The sequence below is a fragment of the Anguilla rostrata genome, chromosome 6, assembly GCF_018555375.3.
Source record: "Anguilla rostrata isolate EN2019 chromosome 6, ASM1855537v3, whole genome shotgun sequence".
NCBI lineage: Eukaryota > Metazoa > Chordata > Actinopteri > Anguilliformes > Anguillidae > Anguilla > Anguilla rostrata.
The window spans coordinates 8832502-8851752 of NC_057938.1; the positions used below are offsets into that span (position 1 = coordinate 8832502).

At 39.5% G+C, this 19251-nt stretch overlaps 1 protein-coding gene across 1 annotated transcript; it reads left to right on the top strand.

Annotated features, from left to right (window-relative positions):
• The first annotated feature begins 4117 nt into the window (after window positions 1–4117).
• Window positions 4118–14229, top strand: LOC135256429 (volume-regulated anion channel subunit LRRC8C-like). The gene is made up of 3 exons (XM_064338181.1): window positions 4118–4305; window positions 6182–6327; window positions 8871–14229. The coding sequence occupies exons 2-3, from the start codon at window positions 6187–6189 to the stop codon at window positions 11085–11087; spliced, it is 2358 nt and encodes a 785-aa protein (XP_064194251.1). The 5' UTR covers window positions 4118–4305; window positions 6182–6186; the 3' UTR covers window positions 11088–14229.
• The last annotated feature ends 5022 nt before the right edge of the window (window positions 14230–19251 follow it).

Below are 19251 nucleotides of genomic sequence, written 5' to 3' on the forward strand. Positions count from 1 at the left end.
AAGACAATTTTATCTTTTAAATTTACTATACTGCTGTTTAACTGACACTCTTAGCCAGTGGGACTTACAATGCAAACAAAAGCACTGTCTCTCACCCCACGGATGGCCCAAGCACATTTCCTTTCTTTAAAATGTCAATGTTTTCAACATAATGCAATTAATAACTCATTTTCAAGTACATGCATATACTGATTCCTTGAATCAAAATTTTTAGAATTGATCACGTTGCCATTTGTCCTTGAACATGCCGTTGTGTGGTTGTGAACTCTGTTTTTTTGAGGCAGTCACAGTCGTCTTGTCAAGAAACAGTGTGTAATATACACGTCTGTCAGAGATTATTAAAATACATTGTTTAGAGGGACTTAAAACCACGGAAAAAGTAACATGGCTCGATAGTTTGCATACTGAACTTTAAAAAAATAAAATTCTTTCTGAACATACATGTACTGCATGTTTTTAGAAAAAAAAGCCTGACCACAGTATATTCTTGTGATAAATGGATTAATAATTCAATAAGCCTCAATACATATGAGGAGGGAGAAAGGATCATGTATTTAGATTATTTTATGTGGTACATAATTATTTTATGTATAGTTTATGCCTACATCACAACACCAACAGTGGCTTGCCCTTTCAGAAAAAGGAGCCAATGATCAAGTTAAGATCAAAATAAGAGGCCCAATCTCTACCTCATGGTCTCATAAAATATACTGTTATTTTCTTCTTCTTCTCACATTTGTGTATTTTTGCATTTACTTTTATCAGCCTTTATGATTCTACTATAGTGCATTTGCCTGTTCTTATTGCTGCTCTGTGAAATATTACTAAATAAATTCAACAACACTGAGAAAACATTTTAATGTGAAGGTGACATCATGGCCCTGATGAGAAAAGATAGGGGGGAAAGGTGCACACCAGGGACCAGTGGAGGTCAAACATAGAGGAAACTGAAAGTGGACTGACACTGGTGGATGAAATTATTCTATTACTTTCTGTTAACCTCCAAAGATTAGCTGTGTGTCATAGACCAAATAAACATGCACTGACCATAGATAAAAAGAGACCTTGCCACTAAGTTATCACAAAGAGAAACTGCGCTGCTGTTCTGCTAACTCGCTGGGGGAATTTGTCCCATGGGGTCAGCAGCACACAAGACAAAACACTGGCTGGGATCTTGTCTGCTTGCCCAGTACCCTCACCTGGAAATGTATCAAAGCTCAAGAGGATTTATCCATTCCAGAGAATAAAAAGAATAAATCATATCTGCCAGCTACGTATTTGGCATAGAGTGCTACAGTGTTGGAGTGATGCCATGTCCTTGGGTTTTACTTCAGGCAGCTGCACACCATCACTACTGCTGTTATCTCACATGGTAGAGACAAATGAGTGTATTAGTTAGCGTATCTGACACAGCAAAAAGGGGCCCTTTGTGGATTGTGAACTGAAGTGCCTGCATTTAAGTCCAGTCTAATAGAACAGTCTCTTAGCCCTAGTTTGAGCAAAAGTGAGACCACTAGAGGTATGTAACATGCTGTGTTACGCCTGATGTGAATATAGTAAGGAAGTTCTGAGATACAACTCACAGTATGTTAGCCTGGTGAGAGCATAGTAAAAATCAAAGTAAAAACCATTGTGTGTTACCTCTGTTGTCAGGATAGTGTTCTCTGTGATATCAATTCAGTGGGGAGACACAATATACCTGGAATTCTTGCTTGTCCCATTCACTGTGACAGCCTGAGCCAGTCCAGTCTTGATGAGGGGTAGGCGAGTAATGTCGATATTTCCCTGACTCAAGTAGTTCCTAATTTGAGCTCCTCTGCAGTCAGAGACACAGGATGCCTCTGCAACATGTGCCAACCCTCACCCAAGTGACAGTGTTACCACAGCAATCAGTCAGGCTAATGTGAAGAATGCTCTGGGCCTTTCTTGGTATGATAATGCACAGGTAGCAGCTGGCAACAGCAGAGCTTTTCAAACTTTTAGGGAGCTAGACAGCTAAAATGTTTAGACCAGGGGTTTTCAAACTTTTCTGTTCCCTGGACCCCCACCCAGACTCAAAGGCATCCAGGGGACCCCATCATAAGCTAAAAGGGTTATTATTATTACTATTTTTTTAAGTTTTATTTTTTAAAATATGTTCCAAAATTTAAATATAGTCAATGCACATTATGTCTGGCCAGGGACCCTAAGCTACCTTCAAGGAATCCCTGTTGAAAACTCAGGCTTTAGACTGAAAAATCACACTATACTTATAAAATTAGATGGTAAGGAGTGTGAATTAATAATAACAGTTTATCAGTACAATGGGATTATATCAGAGTGCATAATTTTGAATTTTGTGCGTTAATTTTTCTAAAATATGAGTAAGTTTTGTTGCATGTCATTTTCCAAATACCCTGAAGAATTAATACTTGAATGAATGCACCAGGCTCCTCTCCTTATGATATTCAGTCATTTTGAAAAGAAAACAGACTTTATTTCTCCCATGTTGCATTTCTCAAAGAAAGCAGCAGATGGCACTAGAGCCATCCATCCATTATTTACAGTATACCCTCTTATCCTGTGCAGGGTCGCGGACAGTGCTGGAGCCTATCCCAGCGTGCATTGGGCGAGAGGCAGGAATACGCCCTGGACAGGCCTCCAATCTATTGCAGGACACACACAACATTCGCTCACACACTCATTCCTATTGGCAATTTAGAGTATCGCGTTAGTCTAGCTGAATGTCTTTGAACTGTGGGAGGAAACCGGTGTAGTTGTCTTTATTGGTTTTAAATGTCCAGAATTACTAAAACATATTATTTTAAAAGTCAAAAATCTATAAAGAAAATTCAACCAAGATAAAAATTCTTAACAAACCTGGAGGAAACACACACAGACACGGGGAGAACATGCAAACTCCACAGAAAGTCCAAGGCCAGATTCAAACCCAGGACCTTCTGCACTGCACTAGATTCAATGCATTGTTAATGGTTTCTGACTGGATGCAGAGCAAAAGTATTATAAAATAACAGTTAATGATTGCATAAAATACAGATAGTTGCTGCTCTAGCAGCCCCAATAGTTTTCATGCAGGCAAAATGTATGATATACAAACCAGGTAGCAAAGCTATCAAAGCATGTATTTTAATCCAAGTTAATATTGGCCTATTTTAATGTGACTTTAGATGCTCTCATTTAGGTGTCCATTTCCCTGATAAAACAAAATTAATTTAAAAGCCTCAGAATGATCTTTTTTAATTCTAAAAATATGACCAAGTGGGTAAGATTACCCAAATCATTGAATTCTCATTAAATGTGCACTGAGTTGCATCAATGGTCTTTTAGTAGCAGAATGTCTCATTTTGGTGTTTAAATATAAGTGTTTAAATATTAGCAAAAATTACAGTAATGGCATCCCAGCTGACAATGATCTCAGGGGGATAAGAGAGTTGTTTGCCTAGCTATGATACTGAATTACTGAGAAACATTATGGTTAATGTGGTATGCAAGAACAACAAGTGAAGTGAACTGAAGTAGCAGAGAGACGCCAGTGAAATGGTAGCACAGAAGAAGTGAGACTGAAAAGACACGCCCTGTGTGCAGCAATTATTTAGCAGCTGCAGATAAGATGTGAAGCAGATATGTGTCAGTGCTACAGTTCTGAAATTGGTTTCCAGAGGGCTGTAGGTGTGAATCCTGAACACAGGGGTTAGGTAGGCCTATGTTTGACAAAGATAGTTAACCTGGCTTCAGGCGATATCCAGCTGCTCTGAATAACGATGCCAATTTAGATAGTAACGAGTGAATCAAGGAGAAAATATTTTAAAATGTTAAATATAGAAATAAAACAAATAAATAAAAATATTGACTACGAAATGAAACCGACCTACAGACAGCAATTACCATGCAGCCTGCACTAGTCGGCTAGCAGACATGTTGCATACAAAAACGTGTTTGTCATTTGTGGGCGGCCGACTTTCTATGTGCACTCACTAACCAGCCACTGTTATGTCCGCTGTAGGAAGACAGACTGCAGACCCACCAAGCGGTGTTGGCGACTGTTTTCTGCGGAAAATGTCGCTAAAGGGGTCTGAGAAGTTGCTCAATCTGACGACACAGTTGCCAAGTTGGCATCGGTGCGCCAGAGCTTCCCAAAGTCCCCGCCCTACCGCCGTCGGTGCAGACAGCGTAGGCGCAGCTCCAGAAATAACGGGAAGCGCAGCGATTACACTGCAACGCGAGGACATGCGGCATCCCTCACAAGCGACGTATCCCACGTACCATAACAAAGCACCGACGGGTTGTGGAATGCATTGAACTGGGGTAAGAACATCTATTTTGCCAGCTGCTTTGTGGAAAATATGAAGACTGAAAAATATAGTTGTTAGTTTGTAAAGAAGCGGTTGTTATGCTGTGGGGTAAGCTTGTTCGAGAAGAAAGCTAACTTTTCGTTAAAGGTAAACTGCCCTGGGATCAATACTACATTATGGATAGCCTCTAGGCTACTGTAATTTCTCGTAACACAGATTTATTTTGACCAGCCTATAATGAATGAGTTCAGGTATAGGCTACTTGAGCTCATTACAGCTGAGACATTCATGGCTAATAACGTTTAGCCTGAGAATCATATTTGAAGCACTTTGACTTGTTTAACTTGTGCTTGTTGAATTAGCCTAATCTATTTTACAATGACGTCAAAATGAAGAATAGACGAATTCATTATGAACTCTATAACCGTGGATAGTTCAGAACGATTATCATCTAGTCAGGTTAGGCACATTGTAAACAACAAAAACATTAATGGCTGTTGATAAATAATTTAGGCAATTAGTGCCCTTTTTATAACGAAGCTTTCTGGAATTTTTAAATTTAAAACATAGATTTAAAATAATGAAGGATTTTAGCGTAGGCTAGTACTAGCTGCCTGTTATATGTAACGCTTCGGAGTTCAGGTGATTCAGGTTATTAACATCGTTTAATTGATGTTCTCATACTGATTCTAATTGAACTGTGGGGAACAGGTCATTTTTAATCTTGGTATGATGTTACCCGAGCTCTAAACACACGTTTTGACTAATAATGCTATGTATTGGTCTCAGTAGGGATGGTGTTGAACACAATTTTCTTGGTTCTGGGACAATTCCCATTTAAACATTACGCCAATAGCAAAGCTACCTCTTAATGTCATTTACTGAATATCAATCCTCATTTGCTGAAATCTAATTAACTGTGGCCTCAAAGGAAAAGTAAATGTCAAACTTGAAGAGTGGATAATGGCTGCCGTATGTCATGGTAAAACCATATTTGACATTGATGGTGAGATGACAAAGGATGTGCACCCATTTACTGTGAATCTATGCCATTTGATATCAGTAATGGTAAATACTTATGAATGTTTTAGATTTTTAAGATACTTTTATAAATTATTAGTCATTGATAATATACTTACCTGTCACCCGCATTGTTTTCTAGAGGTAAAATGTGCATTTTTAATTTATACTGAAATTAAATGCAAAATACGTTTTCACAGTATATATAAGTTTTATAATATTGTAAACAGGATGATCAGGGCATCACTATTACATCTTCATTAGACAAACATTTATATCTAAAATGTTTTATTTCGCCTAAACCATACATCATACAACCAGACAATGAAATTGGTTCAAGCAAACTAGTAATACTTAACAATGATCGAGGACTTTTTGGCATCCACTGCATTTCCTTCCTTTCAGACAGTAATTGTTATCTCAGTCTAATTAGTGTCCTTCTCCTCCCCGTTTAAGAGGAAGGGTAGTAGAAAACCTTCTGTGGCATTCCACAGAATACAGCACCCTTTTGGAGTCTAACAGAGGCTGTACATATTGAATAAATGTATTTAGGTTTTGCTTTGTGTTATGTTGTTTAATGCTATATTTGCCACATCATGAATCACACTAGAATACCCTGGAAGTCCATACAATCCATTGCAATCATACCCGTCTTTAATCTTGATATAATATTTTGGCTGAGGTTGCTTACCACAGAAGGTCAACATGCATTTCTGCTTGTAGTAAAAAAAACAAAAAACAAAAAAACAGTTTGTGTAATCAAACTGTTATTAAAAATGGACCACGCCCCGCCTACTTGCATTCCAACGCATTCACCTCTGTACAGTCATGGCTGGTGCCGTTGTTAATTCTGTCCTCTGCCGCCACAGGAACCATGATTCCTGTGACTGAGTTCCGGCAGTTCACGGTGCAGCAGCAGCCGGCGTTCCGTGTGCTGAAACCGTGGTGGGATGTATTCACAGACTACCTCTCCGTCATCATGCTTATGATTGGGGTGTTCGGGTGCACTCTGCAGGTCAGTTGTCTCGGGGGTCAGAGGATTGGGGGGTGTGGGGGGGGGGGGGAGGGGTGAGGGGGCATCATACAGGTGAGTTATTCATGAAATGATGGCAAGGTTAAGTATTTTGAATTTTCTGAACCCACTTAAAATGATTCTTCTCATACAGAAATTGAACAATTAGCATGAAATTGGGTATTTTGGCCCAACTCACATACCTTTATACAGGTATTATTTTTTTGTGGTTATGTCAAAATCTGTCTGGGTGACAATCCAATGAATTTGCAGTGTGTGGGGCTAATCACAAAATGCCAATAACCCCAAAAACATTTCTAAAGTTAGGAAACTTGGTGTAGGCACCAACAGTATTATCAAGGCTCCAGCCCTGAAGGCTTGACCCAGTCCGACCCCATGGTGACACAATAGGGATCCAAATATGAAGAAATGTTCAAAAATTCACTGCAGCATCAGATATCTGTTTTTGTATGCAATGCAAGGTTTTTACATTGATAATAGTCTGTTTGATACACACTGATGACTTTCATGTGTTTTTCAGTAGAAGGGAATTTAAATTGCATTCATTTTAATTAATTTTAATTGTATTATATCATGTATTAATTATATAATTTTCTGTGAATGTAGACACATTGTCCATAATATAATTTTAACAAAAATTATATCCTGTTTAATGACATTGCTTAGTTTCCATAGTTATCAGGTGCTACTAGTTACAAATTGAAAGTAGAAATTAAAAATGCAAACAAAAACATGGTCTGGGTCTCAGGAGGTTAAGATCACAATTGCATTAAATATGTCATGGGGATATCTGCTGTGTTTTGGCACACATTTGGATATTTGAGGTTTTTATTCTGAATACTAAGCATTACCATTTTCTCCATTTTGCACAAGTGCTTTGACATGAACCAAGTTAATTAGAAAATTGTGACCTTTTAATCGATTGAAACCACTTAGAGTGCTGGTTGTTTTATCCCAAGGGGCATATTCGTTTCCCATCACGAGAGTGACAGTAACATCTGTTTTAAGTAGATTGTCCACCATGTATTATTTATGCCACCCACTTATCAAAAGGAAACAGCTGCCATTTTGACTCAGCTCCAATCACTTAGCCACGTTTCACGCATAGTGTGATGAACTAATGGAAAACCAGCCGCAAGGTAATTAATGGCAGGGAAATTGAAGTGCATTTGCAAGCTCTATGTTCGCAAATGACAGTGTCTTCAGATACGAGCCATACTCATTTCTAGCACCTGTCATCAAATTTTGGGGTCCATAAACAGCAGATAAGAACATTTGTCTAAAAGTTGTTTGCAACAACATCCTCATGATTAATATTCATGTTCAGGTTTTTGTCTAGGATTAAAACTAGTATGTCATGCAATGTGTAATTAATATTTGGAATATATGTTTTTATAAATTTTGACGTGAGTATGTATGTGTATGTTATGTACATATTTTTTTTGTCTCTTTTCTTCTGCATATTGAATCATGCAATGACTATATGCCTGCTCAGTATATCACTAATTAGTCTGATCACTAAATTAAATGCAGCCTGATTATAAAATATTAGATTTGCCTAATTTTATTTTTGCCATAATGAAGCCCTTATTCTTATTTTGAAATAAAGAGATACAGCTTTTATTCAAGCCAAAGTAGTATTTAAATGCTTAAGAAGAAAGTTGTTAGAGATGTACGTTGTGCATGACTCAGTGCTTCATACAGGTCCAGTGCGCCTGAAGCAGGGAAGTCTGTGGACCCACAGGGCCTCAGTCAGCAGATCACTGGATGGATAGTGCTTATTATATGCTGCTTTTGTCGGAGAGACTTTGCAGCCAAGGCCTTTCATGACCTTTTATCCAGAGCCGGATGGTGGTCATTTCATATTGTGAGCTCTTTAACAGAGGTTGTCTGTCTTGTGGAGGGAGTACAGCTTCGTAATTTGATCAGTAGCACGGAAATGAAGAATTATTGCCCGACCAAGATGTGGCGGGGCAAAATCCTTAAAACCTTTTTGAAATTTTTTTAGGGTTCATTAGTAAATATGTTTCTTGTTATGTAATAAAATGTTATGGCGCTGAAGGTACAGAAGGAAAGCAAGAGGAAAGTTTTGGGCACATTGGAATGCATGCCTGTTAATAGGAATGGCTCTCAGTGCTGACCATAATTTCTCATTTCCTGTATGACTCACTCATCTCCAGCTGAGGTCACAGACATTGTTATAGAGTCTGGTAGCAACCTTATACTGTTTGCCTTGCAGTGTTCTTCTCCTATTAAGGGAGCTAGATTTTATTTTAAATGTGAACCTGAATTAAGAACTCTATTTATTACATTATTTTCTGGTGTCCTTATCCTATGGCTGGATGTCCCAAAGTGTCACACATAATTAGTTGTAATGTCTCTCTGGGACTGGATTTCAGTCGGCAGTGTGGTTCATGGCCCAGCCTTCCCCAATGACTCTTCTGCATTAAGTGCTAGTGACTCTTTCCAGCTGCAGAGACATTTGGTGGTGGTGATGATTTATTATGTTAACTTTTCGTTTCTAGATAATGCAAGACAAAATCATCTGCCTACCAACAAAAACACCTGCACCAAACCAAACCGTGGCCGTTCCACACCAAACAGAACTGAAGGGCCTGAAGAACAACCTTGACCTTCAGCAGTACAGCTACATTAATCAGAGGTGCTATGAGGAAGCACTGCATTGGTATGCTAAGTACTTCCCCTACCTAGTCCTCATACACACGCTTGTCTTCATGGTTTGTAGCAACTTCTGGTTCAAATTCCCAGGCTCTAGCTCAAAAATAGAGCACTTTGTTTCTATCTTGGGAAAGTGTTTTGATTCACCCTGGACCACTAGGGCCCTGTCAGAGGTATCAGGGGAAAACTCAGCAGGGAATGATGAAAAAAGGGAGATTGACAGTGGGCCCACTGTCAATATGCCCACTGTGGAGGATGATCTGGTCAATCTGGAGAAGACCCAGTCCCTCAGGTCCATCCCAGAAAAGCTAATCGTAAATAAGCCAGATGCAAGCGTACTGGACAAAAAGGAAGGAGAACAAGCTAAGGCCTTGTTCGAAAAGATAAAAAAATTCCGCTTGCATGTGGAAGAGGGAGATCTGCTCTATGTAATGTATGTTCGGCAGAACGTGCTCAAGGTTCTGAAGTTCCTCCTGATCATCATCTACAACAGCATCCTGGTGCCTGAGGTGAAGATCACGGTGCCATGTGACGTGAATATCAAGGATATGACGGGTTATGGGCATTTCTGGTGTAATCACACAACTGCTCACCTATTCTCAAAGCTGGCCTACTGTTACCTTTGCTTTGTGGGGGTTTATGGATTTACGTGCCTTTACACATTGTACTGGTTGTTTTACCGATCTCTCAAGGAGTATTCTTTTGAGTATGTGCGACAGGAGACAGGGATAAGTGACATTCCAGATGTAAAGAATGACTTTGCCTTCATGCTACACATAATTGACCAGTACGATCCTCTGTACTCCAAAAGGTTTGCTGTGTTTCTCTCTGAAGTCAGTGAAAATAAGTTAAAGCAGCTCAACCTGAACCATGAGTGGACGGCTCAGAAACTGCGTCAAAAGCTGAAGACCAATGCCAACAACAGGCTGGAACTCTCGCTCTTCATGCTATCTGGCCTTCCTGACACCGTCTTCGAGTTGACAGAGCTCCAGTCTCTGAAGCTGGAGATTATAAATAATGTCACAATACCAGCCTCCATTTCAAAACTTGAGGATCTCCAGGAGCTAACCTTATACCAGAGCTCCCTCAAAATCCACAGTGCTGCACTTGCCTTTCTGAAGGAGAACCTGAAGGTGCTACGAGTGAAATTTGATGACAGCAGGGAGCTGCCATCCTGGATATATGGCATGCGCAGCCTGGAAGAGCTCTACCTCAGTGGGTTCTTCAGCCACGACATATCCAGGAATGTCACCTTTGAGTCCCTACGTGAGCTCAAGGCCCTCAAGACCCTCCACCTGAAGAGCAACTTCGCCAAAATACCGCAGGCTATTGTGGATGTGTCCAGCCACCTACAGCGGCTCTATGTGCACAATGACGGCACCAAGTTGGTCGTGTTCAACAACCTGAAGAAGATGGTACACCTGGTCCACCTGGAGCTGGTGCACTGTGAGCTGGACCGTATCCCCCATGCCATCTTCAGCCTCTCAAATCTGCAAGAGCTGGACCTGAGGGAGAACAACCTCAAGACTATTGAGGAGATCGTCAGCTTCCAGCACCTTCGCAAGCTTGTTAGCTTGAAGCTGTGGCACAACAGCATCACCTATATTCCTGATCACATCAAGAAACTAGGCAGCCTGGAGCGTCTCTATTTCAGCCACAACAAGATCGAGGTACTTCCTTCCAATCTCTTCCTCTGCCACAAGCTGCGCTACATGGACCTGTCCAACAATGAGATTTGCTTCATCCCGCCTGAGATCGGGGTGCTTCAGAGCCTGCAGTACTTCTCTGTGTCGTCCAACAGGCTAGAGAACCTTCCGGATGAACTGTTCTTCTGCAAAAAGCTCAAAACCCTCAAGCTGGGGATGAATGCTTTGACCCAACTGTCCCCAAAGATTTCTTTCTTGGTGTCACTGACGCACCTGGAACTCAGAGGCAACCATTTTGACAGCTTGCCTGCGGAGCTGGTGTCCTGCCAGGCCCTGAAACGGAATGGCCTTCTTGTGGAAGATGCCTTGTTTGAAACGCTGCCTTCGGATGTCAGAGAACAAATGAGAGCGGAGTGATCTATCTCTTCGCTACAGAATACCAAATGTCTTAATCTGACAAGCTTGACTGCTATACTGTAGCATTTATATCATTATTAAGTGTTATATAAAAGTGCTGTGTAATCTATATTATGCAGGGGTAAAAAAATGAAATGGCCTTAATGTTATTGGCACATTGTGTGCTCATATGTGCTTTAAATAGGCAGATGTTAAAGGGATATTTCACTTTGGTGTAACACAAATAATTTTGTGGAGCTTACCCCATTGTATTTGCATAGCGTGAATACTAGCAACGTCAGATGTCTCTTTTGACCATTAATGGCAGTGCCATTCCTCCCTCTTTTCCAGTTCTCAATTACTCCAAAGGGAAATATCCCTTTAAGCAGCACTGGGTTGAACATAGAGTACTGCAGAGTAATAGTGCAGTATTTAAGACCTTTAGCCATACTTCAATATTCTCTGGCCAGTTGCATTATGTGACCTGTGAATATATATGCAGGTGGCATAAATGGGTGTTTTAGAATAGCGCACACATTCCCATTGGTATTTGCTGTCATAATAACCATGCTGGCGGTCAGTTATGAGACTTAACAGTGCAATACCTGGTAAGTTCTACGATGTTATCACAGTATTGGAAGCCATGGTGGAACAAAGAGAGGTAGTTGGATATTTACCAATCAAGTTTGGAACTGAAAATGAAAAATGGAAAAGAATAGGAAAAGACACTTATTGCCTATCCATTTTTTGGAAGAGTGCAGTTATTTACAGTTAAATGCAAAAATATTGGGACTGTGACCATTTTTATTATTTTGGTGCTGTACTCCAGCACATTGGATTTGAAAAAAAAAATCTCATTAGATGGCACTTCACCTTACTGTGAGACAGTGACTGTAAACATACTGCTAATGCAAGCAAGGAGTTTTCAGGGCCAAAAAGTGGAATGTTGTTGACTGACCATGTCAGTCACCTTCCCTGAATCCAAATGAACATGCGTTTCATTTTCTGGAGACAGACCTGAAGGCAAAAAGCCCCAGAAACAAATAGGAACTGAAGGTGACTGTAGTACAGGTATGGCAGAGCATCACCATGGTGGACACCTAGCATCTGGTGATGTCTGTGGGTCCTAAATACATGTAAATATGCTCAAATTAAAGCTGACAGTCTACACGTTACCTTTGTCAGTCTACACTGTATGTTTTATTTCAAATCCAATGTGAAATTATGTAATTGTCCCAATGATGATTTATTTCAGTTAATCAGCACATTTTTGGTGAACTTGGATAGGTTAAGATCGCTTAATCACTTATTATACTGTTATAATCAAATGTATGCCATTAGGACCAAACACTGTAGCTTTGTTTAATGTCCAAATATAAGGAACGTTCACATTTGACCAATATGTAATCTTTAGTAATTTAATTATGTTTATGGCACATTGCAAATGTTTATGGCATTTGGCCTATTATATGTAAGTACATGTTGTATTAGACTGCCTTTATAATGTGTCCGTCTGATCCCATCTTACAGCCCATGGAAACTGCGGTTTGCTTATGGTTTCAGTGTCATTAAGTGATTTCCTGTGAGGGAAAATTTTTTTCCCACCGCCATCGCCCTCTTTTTCAGACATGTGGAAACAATTGGTGACAGGAGACAGCCATGAAATGTTTCCATCTTGGTGATGTGAAAACATACTGTGGACTGGAGGCTCTGTGGCCCTTTTTGAATGGGTCAGAGGGTCTAGCAATTTGGTACAAACGTGCATACATCATTGAAAATGCGAAGGGGGCAGGGTGTCACATGGTCCTTTGGTATTAATAATCATGTTCATGACTCGGCCATATTGTATTTATTTCATTTATTTTATTATTGCTTTCATTTTAATAAGGACTCTAAAGTGTTCATGAGTTCCTGAAACAATGTACTTCCACACATTTAACTGATATTGAACAACATTTGTGTGGATTTACAAGTTCTCTAAATTAGGATTAATCTTAAATGAATTTATATTCAGTATGGTAATGACAATCAGTCTCAATGTATTCCATTTTATAACCTCAAGATCACAAAGTGTAATGTTACACTTATCACTAAATTGTATTTGTGCACATAATACCTCACACATATGGTTATCTGCTTTTTGAAAATGTGCACGATCTTCTTCATCATGTTTAACTAGTCCAATTGCGAATCCGTGCAACTCTGTTGGCTGCTGAGTGGCTCAGTCAGGTTTAGCCTTTCAGAGCTTGAACATCACAGGATTGGAGCTACGGCTATAATCATGACCCATTCTGCAAAGACCGGACATGAGTGCTAACCCTTATGGTTAGCCCACAATCTTCAAGTTACTTCTGGTTTTCTTCTTTCCAAGACATCAAGCATGTATAAGCAACCAGTTGTCTTAAGTGAGAGATGCTATCGCCTGCGATTAATGCTATCTTTCCTTTCAGGCCTGGGGTCAACTCCATTTTCAGTTCAGTCAATTCACAAAATGAAATAAAATCCAGTTCATGAGTAGAAACATCCGCTTTGAACATCATAGCTGTTTTTTTCCAATTCATTTTGTGAATTGACTGAACTGAAACTGTAACTGACCTCTGACCCTGTCTCCTGCAGGGCTCTCTGGCCTGTTATGTAAAAAAGTATATACTAGCTCACAGTCATGTATCAGAGGAATAAATGCTTTTCACTTTCAAGTGACTTCAAATCATGAGGAAATAAATCTACACAAGTTTTACAAAAATTGTATCAAGTAAAAAAAATGGATGGCTTGTCTTATTTTCTAGTGCAGTCCAGGAGTGGATGTTGAACAGTATTTGTGCTTTTTTTACGTTTTAAGGGGGCAGCAATGAAGATGCACGAGGGATATTGCGTAGCTGTGTTTTCTTCTCAGGTTGTCTGTTTAATGAACTACTGTTAAAATGCTTTCTATAACATCAGGGTTCAAATACACAGTTACATGTCCACCCAGTGACTTGTATTATGTGGACACTGGCTGAGTATCCCTGTTGAGAGCCATGGCTATCACAGATGCACTGTCCACTGACTCACTCACTCCTGCAGACAGGACACCCTGGTCGTCACAGACTCTCTTTAACTCTGTATTTTATTTTATTTTATTTTTTTACAGAAGCAAATCAATAAATGCACATTTATTTAAAAACATGGTTTGCAATTTTTTTGATGCAACAGTGTTGAATCTCCTTTCCTGCATCTGCTCATTAAGTAGTTTCCAGTATGTGGAAAAAAGAACTCTAGCTGCCAATGGTGTCAGGTATTTTCTTGTTTCACTTTCTTTGTCCCTTTGGCCTCTCACTCTTCATGTGAGGAAAGCTGAGCAGGAGGGGGCCACAGAGGCTATGGTATTTTGAATGTGGGTGCAAGGCATCCAATTTTGTTCATCTCTGTGGTCTTGTTACTGCAACGGGCAGGGACACGTCAGCACCCGTTGAACAGCTTGACAGTGAAGCTGCTGATGGTCTGAACACAGGAACTCCAGAAGAGAAGCTAACACCATGACCTTTGCTCCTTTCTTTCAGAGCTTAGAGAGATGTTGATTTAAAATGAGGGAATGGGGTCATGCAATTATACTGGATTCCATTTTGTCTGTAATATGTCCAGATTCTTAATTTCCTCTTGGGCGGCATTTAACTACTCAACATATCCGTACAATTTACAGTTTATTTTTTCAAAAATTAATTGAGTTTTTACAGTTTAGCTCTGACTATTTAAAAAATTGCTGATATGAGGTTTCGCTTAATAAACACCAACTAGATGTTTACGTGCAACAACACTACAGGAACCTAGATGGCAGTGTTGAGCAAAGGAAAGGTGGTAGTTTCTATGTGGGCAGGGCTTTACCTACAATCTTCTGTGTTGCTTCTGTTATGTGACATTATGGGATTTTACATATTTCTAACCTACAATTTGCAAACTAGAGAGAACAATTTATAAAATTATTAGTGCACAATTTGACATCACTGCCCTGAAAAATGGTAGGGAAATTAGCCTGGGAATTTAAAAAAACAAAGCTGTTTTTACTATTGTATTCAAAAGCACTTCCAAGATTATTGCAATGGCTTATGTTTTTTATCTTTTAATATATTTTCGTAAATAAAATCATTTTAATTCTATTCTATTGAAAAAGGTATTCAAAAATATTTTAAATGTGTTTAAAAGTATGTTTCCTTTTTCAAAAAATGCATATACTAATTATAAAAAATGTTTTCAGCACTGTATATAAAAATAGTTTACATTCACTTCAAAAAAAATAAATAAAATAAATACACATTTTAAAACAGATACACAAACATGATTGTAAGTAGTTTTTATGAATTTCCTGTGGTAATGGTAATATATTGATGCATAATGTGAGCAAAACTGCTCTCATGAATTTTAAAAATGAAGCTGGACTCGTTTCAGCTTATTATACTGTGCTTTTTATGCTTGTGCCTCAAAGAGTTTTTAGTTTTTAGTTATTTCAGAGTAGAGTAATACAGACTGAGCTATGTTCTCTTAGAAAATAATCGATTTTTCTTTCTTAGAAAATCAATTGATTGATTGCGGCCAAGCTGTTCTGGCTCAATCTGTAAGCTGGTGTGTTTCCCTGTTATAAGTGTGTGGAGCCATTTGTTTAATGCTTTGAGCCAGCAGGGCCCAGTTCCAGTTGTACCTCACTGTCCTGACTGAAGGACCAAGCCCCACTGACACGGAGGACCGAGCGCCCCCTCTGCCGGTGCATCACTTCCAAAGACTACATCTCCAGGCTGTGGCTGGTTTTTAAAGCTGCAGTGGATTTAGGAGAATTACAGAAAATGTATCTCTTGGCCACCCTTGGCCAGCTCCAATGGTCTGCACAGTCCCAAGATCTCAGTCCAACACAGCATCTTTGGGATGAGGTGGAATAGGAGGCTTGCAGAATAAATGGCCGAAAAAAGAACTGCATGATGAATGGTATTGAGTCAGCATGAACCAAAATCCCTAAAGAATGTTTCCAGCAACGTGTTAAATCCATACTGTGAAAAACTTTTGGAGGGGCCTACCCACTACTATATATGTGTACCTAATAAAGTAGTCAATGTGTGTATATATACAGTACCCTCCAAAAGTATGGGAACAGTAGAGTCAAATTTGTTATTTTTCCTATATACTTAAGTATTTGGATTTGAAATCAAAAGTTGAATTTATGACAAAGGTACAGACAATTAGATTTTACTTCAAGGTATTTACACGTTTTACCATTTTTCAGAAACAGCTATTTTTGGGTTGATTCACCTTATTTTCTGCTGTGCAAAAGTAGGTCAACAGATGACTAACAGGTGTTAACTGTTCCTCTGGTGTTTATTTCTGTAAGGTTTTGTTTGCACATAAAAGACCAGTCTCTAGTCTCTAGTCTTGGTTTTAGCCTTTATTTTCATTTGTCAAAATCACTTTTGCAGTCAGAAGGGGAGGCTAGGTAAATAACAAATATCACTCAATGTTTATCTCCCCAAAAACCACAGTCCTCAAGTCTTAGACGCAGACAGGATTTCATTGTGCACTCAACGACGATAGATGAACAAACAAACCAACAAACAAACAAAACACATGACAGGAGGTCCCGTGTGTGTCCCTCATTCCAGCAACCCGGTCTCGCTGCAGGCAGAACAGATAAAGTGTTACCGATTACATTAATTGCCTACAGCTGCGGTTACAGTCCAGCTAAACCACTCCCTCTCTGCCTGCAGATGGCGCCCTAACCATACCACCCCTCCACACCATACTTTTATATTGGCAACAAAGCATTTTTTTCTTGATTTGGCTCTGTACTCCACAATTTTAGATTTGTGATTAAACCATTCACATGTGGGTAAAGTGCCGATTCTCAACTCTTATTAAAGTGTATTGTTAATGTAACATTACAGTTACAATAATCCTTACTATTTACTGCCGTCTTTCCCATAGATCTAAATGCAGATGCCACTTTAGTCACTGTTCCTATTGAAACACCGGCCAGTTGAACAGTCTTTGTGACTGAAGCTCTTGCCATCCGTGCCCCAATTATGAACCCGCTTTCAAAGTCAATTAGATCTTTTCCATTTGCCATCTTGATCTAAAATCGAGATCAAATGGATCTGCTCAGCAATTTTATACATGCCACAGAGCTTGAGGATGTTAATTGCTTAATTGTATCATGCAGTCTACCTGTATGGAAGCAGCTGCATTCATTATGTTTCTCCCTTCATTTATCCAGGTTTTTCCTTTAATTTGTCACCCGTCCATATATAAAGAATAACAAGGATTAAAAAAGGATACTATTATTTTAGACGACTTATGCTTTGCCATTGCCATGCGTTTTTTTGTTGCCTAAGGCCGTGTTTCACAAGTCTTTTCAAAGAGACTTCCTAGTTTCTCATTTCCCCGTGTGCCAGGGTGAACCGAGGCTAGTCCCTCTCTTCAGAAGGTCTAGCTGGAACTGGTTGAAACCTGAAATGAAACAAGAGAGTGTTTCAGTGCCAAGAAATTCCCTGCGTGCACATACCATGCTGGCAGCAGTGGTTTAGCAGCAGGGCGGTGGCATTGTGAGTTTATTGTGGGTCAGGCTGCACGTGTGGCTGTCTGTTCTTTGTGCTTGTCTGCACGCTAATGGGAAAAGTCTGCATCACCCACAAACGTTAAACACGCCTCCCATCTTCTGTCTGACTTGTCTGCTTCCAGTTCCTCACCATACCCTCATTATGCACAGACTGATATATTTTTTTATTGCTATGTCAGCTGTATGCTATAGGCTACTAGATGATAACAGGAAATAACAAGGGGACTAACTACAACCAAATTGATTCCTGGTATGAAAGATAAAAGCTATGAGGAAAGACTTAAGATGCTTAATCTCTTCAAGCTTAGTTAAAGGAGACAGGGGTGATTTTATTGAGGCTTTTAAATTCATAAATGGGATCAACAAAGTGAACTACAAGAGATTCTTCAGGAGTTCTGTTAGTAGAACAAGGGGACATAAATGGATATTAACAAAAGGTCAATTCCGTACAGATATAAGGAAGAATTTTTTCATGCAGAGAGTGGCCAATGTGTCGAATAGCCTACCAGGTCACGTAGTAGAGGCAGAAACTCAGCAGATTTTCAAGACCAGGCTTGATAGGGTGTTAGATACTATCTAGTCTCTCGGTAATCAGAGCACTACTGTACAGTATGTACAATTTAGTCAGGGAAATGGCAAGCATTGTTGGGCTGAATGGCCTGTTCTCATTACATTACATTACAGGCATTTAGCAGACGCTCTTATCCAGAGCAACCTACACAACTTTTACATAGCATTTACATTGCATCCATTTATACAGCTGGATACATACTGAAGCAATGCAGGTTAAGTACCTTGCTCAAGGGTAACAACAGCAGCGTCCTACCGGGGAATCAAACCTGTGACTTTTAGGTTACAAGACCAGCTCCTTACCTGTTATACTACATTGCCGCCGCTGTCATTATGTTCTCGGCATTATGTTATGTCATGTTATAGTACATATCTGCAACATTCAAACCAGCCAATGTACTAAAACAGAAACGTACACTATTTTTGTGTTGGAAGCATCACTCAGACATGAAATCCAAGTCTTCCTGGCATAAGTAATGTTTCATGAAATGCCATCCTCAAACTACGTAATTCGAAAGATCACTCTTTTGAAAATGAAAATAAATGCTTGAACTTCAATTGAGAAAGTGTTAGTTGAAAGTATGAAGCAGACAACAAGCCAGCATATTAAAACAGGAGGCTAATACCTGCATCCTATGGGCAAGTGTAGACTTGCAGTGACATTTTACGGGGGTGACTAAAGCATCCACCAGCTTGCTGTTGAAGAGAGGACTTGAGGAAGAACAGAGAAGAGGCTTTCATTTAAAGCACACTTCAGCATTCTGTGCCATTACTTGTGACAGAGGCAGAAGTAACTCCTAAAAGTTTGCTCACTCATCAGCTTGCAGGAAACGAGGTTAGCACATTGCAGTATGGTTTTACTGCTAATTACGTATGCTGTCAACACCAAACAGCCAATGACAAGCCCACAAATCACAGAAAGTGCTTAGGAGAATAACCCCCCAATCTAAAGTGCAAATTTGTAAATGGGACATTCTCTTGTAAATGTTTGCAGACCTGTCTTAGATATTACTGTTCTTCAGTCAGACACTTTCAAGAATG

Coding starts and splice junctions, on each gene's coding strand:
- LOC135256429 (XM_064338181.1), top strand. CDS start 6,187: ATGATTCCTGTGACTGAGTTCCGGCAGTTCACGGTGCAGCAGCAGCCG. Junction 6,328..8,870: donor TGTTCGGGTGCACTCTGCAG/GTCAGTTGTCTC, acceptor TTTCGTTTCTAG/ATAATGCAAGACAAAATCAT.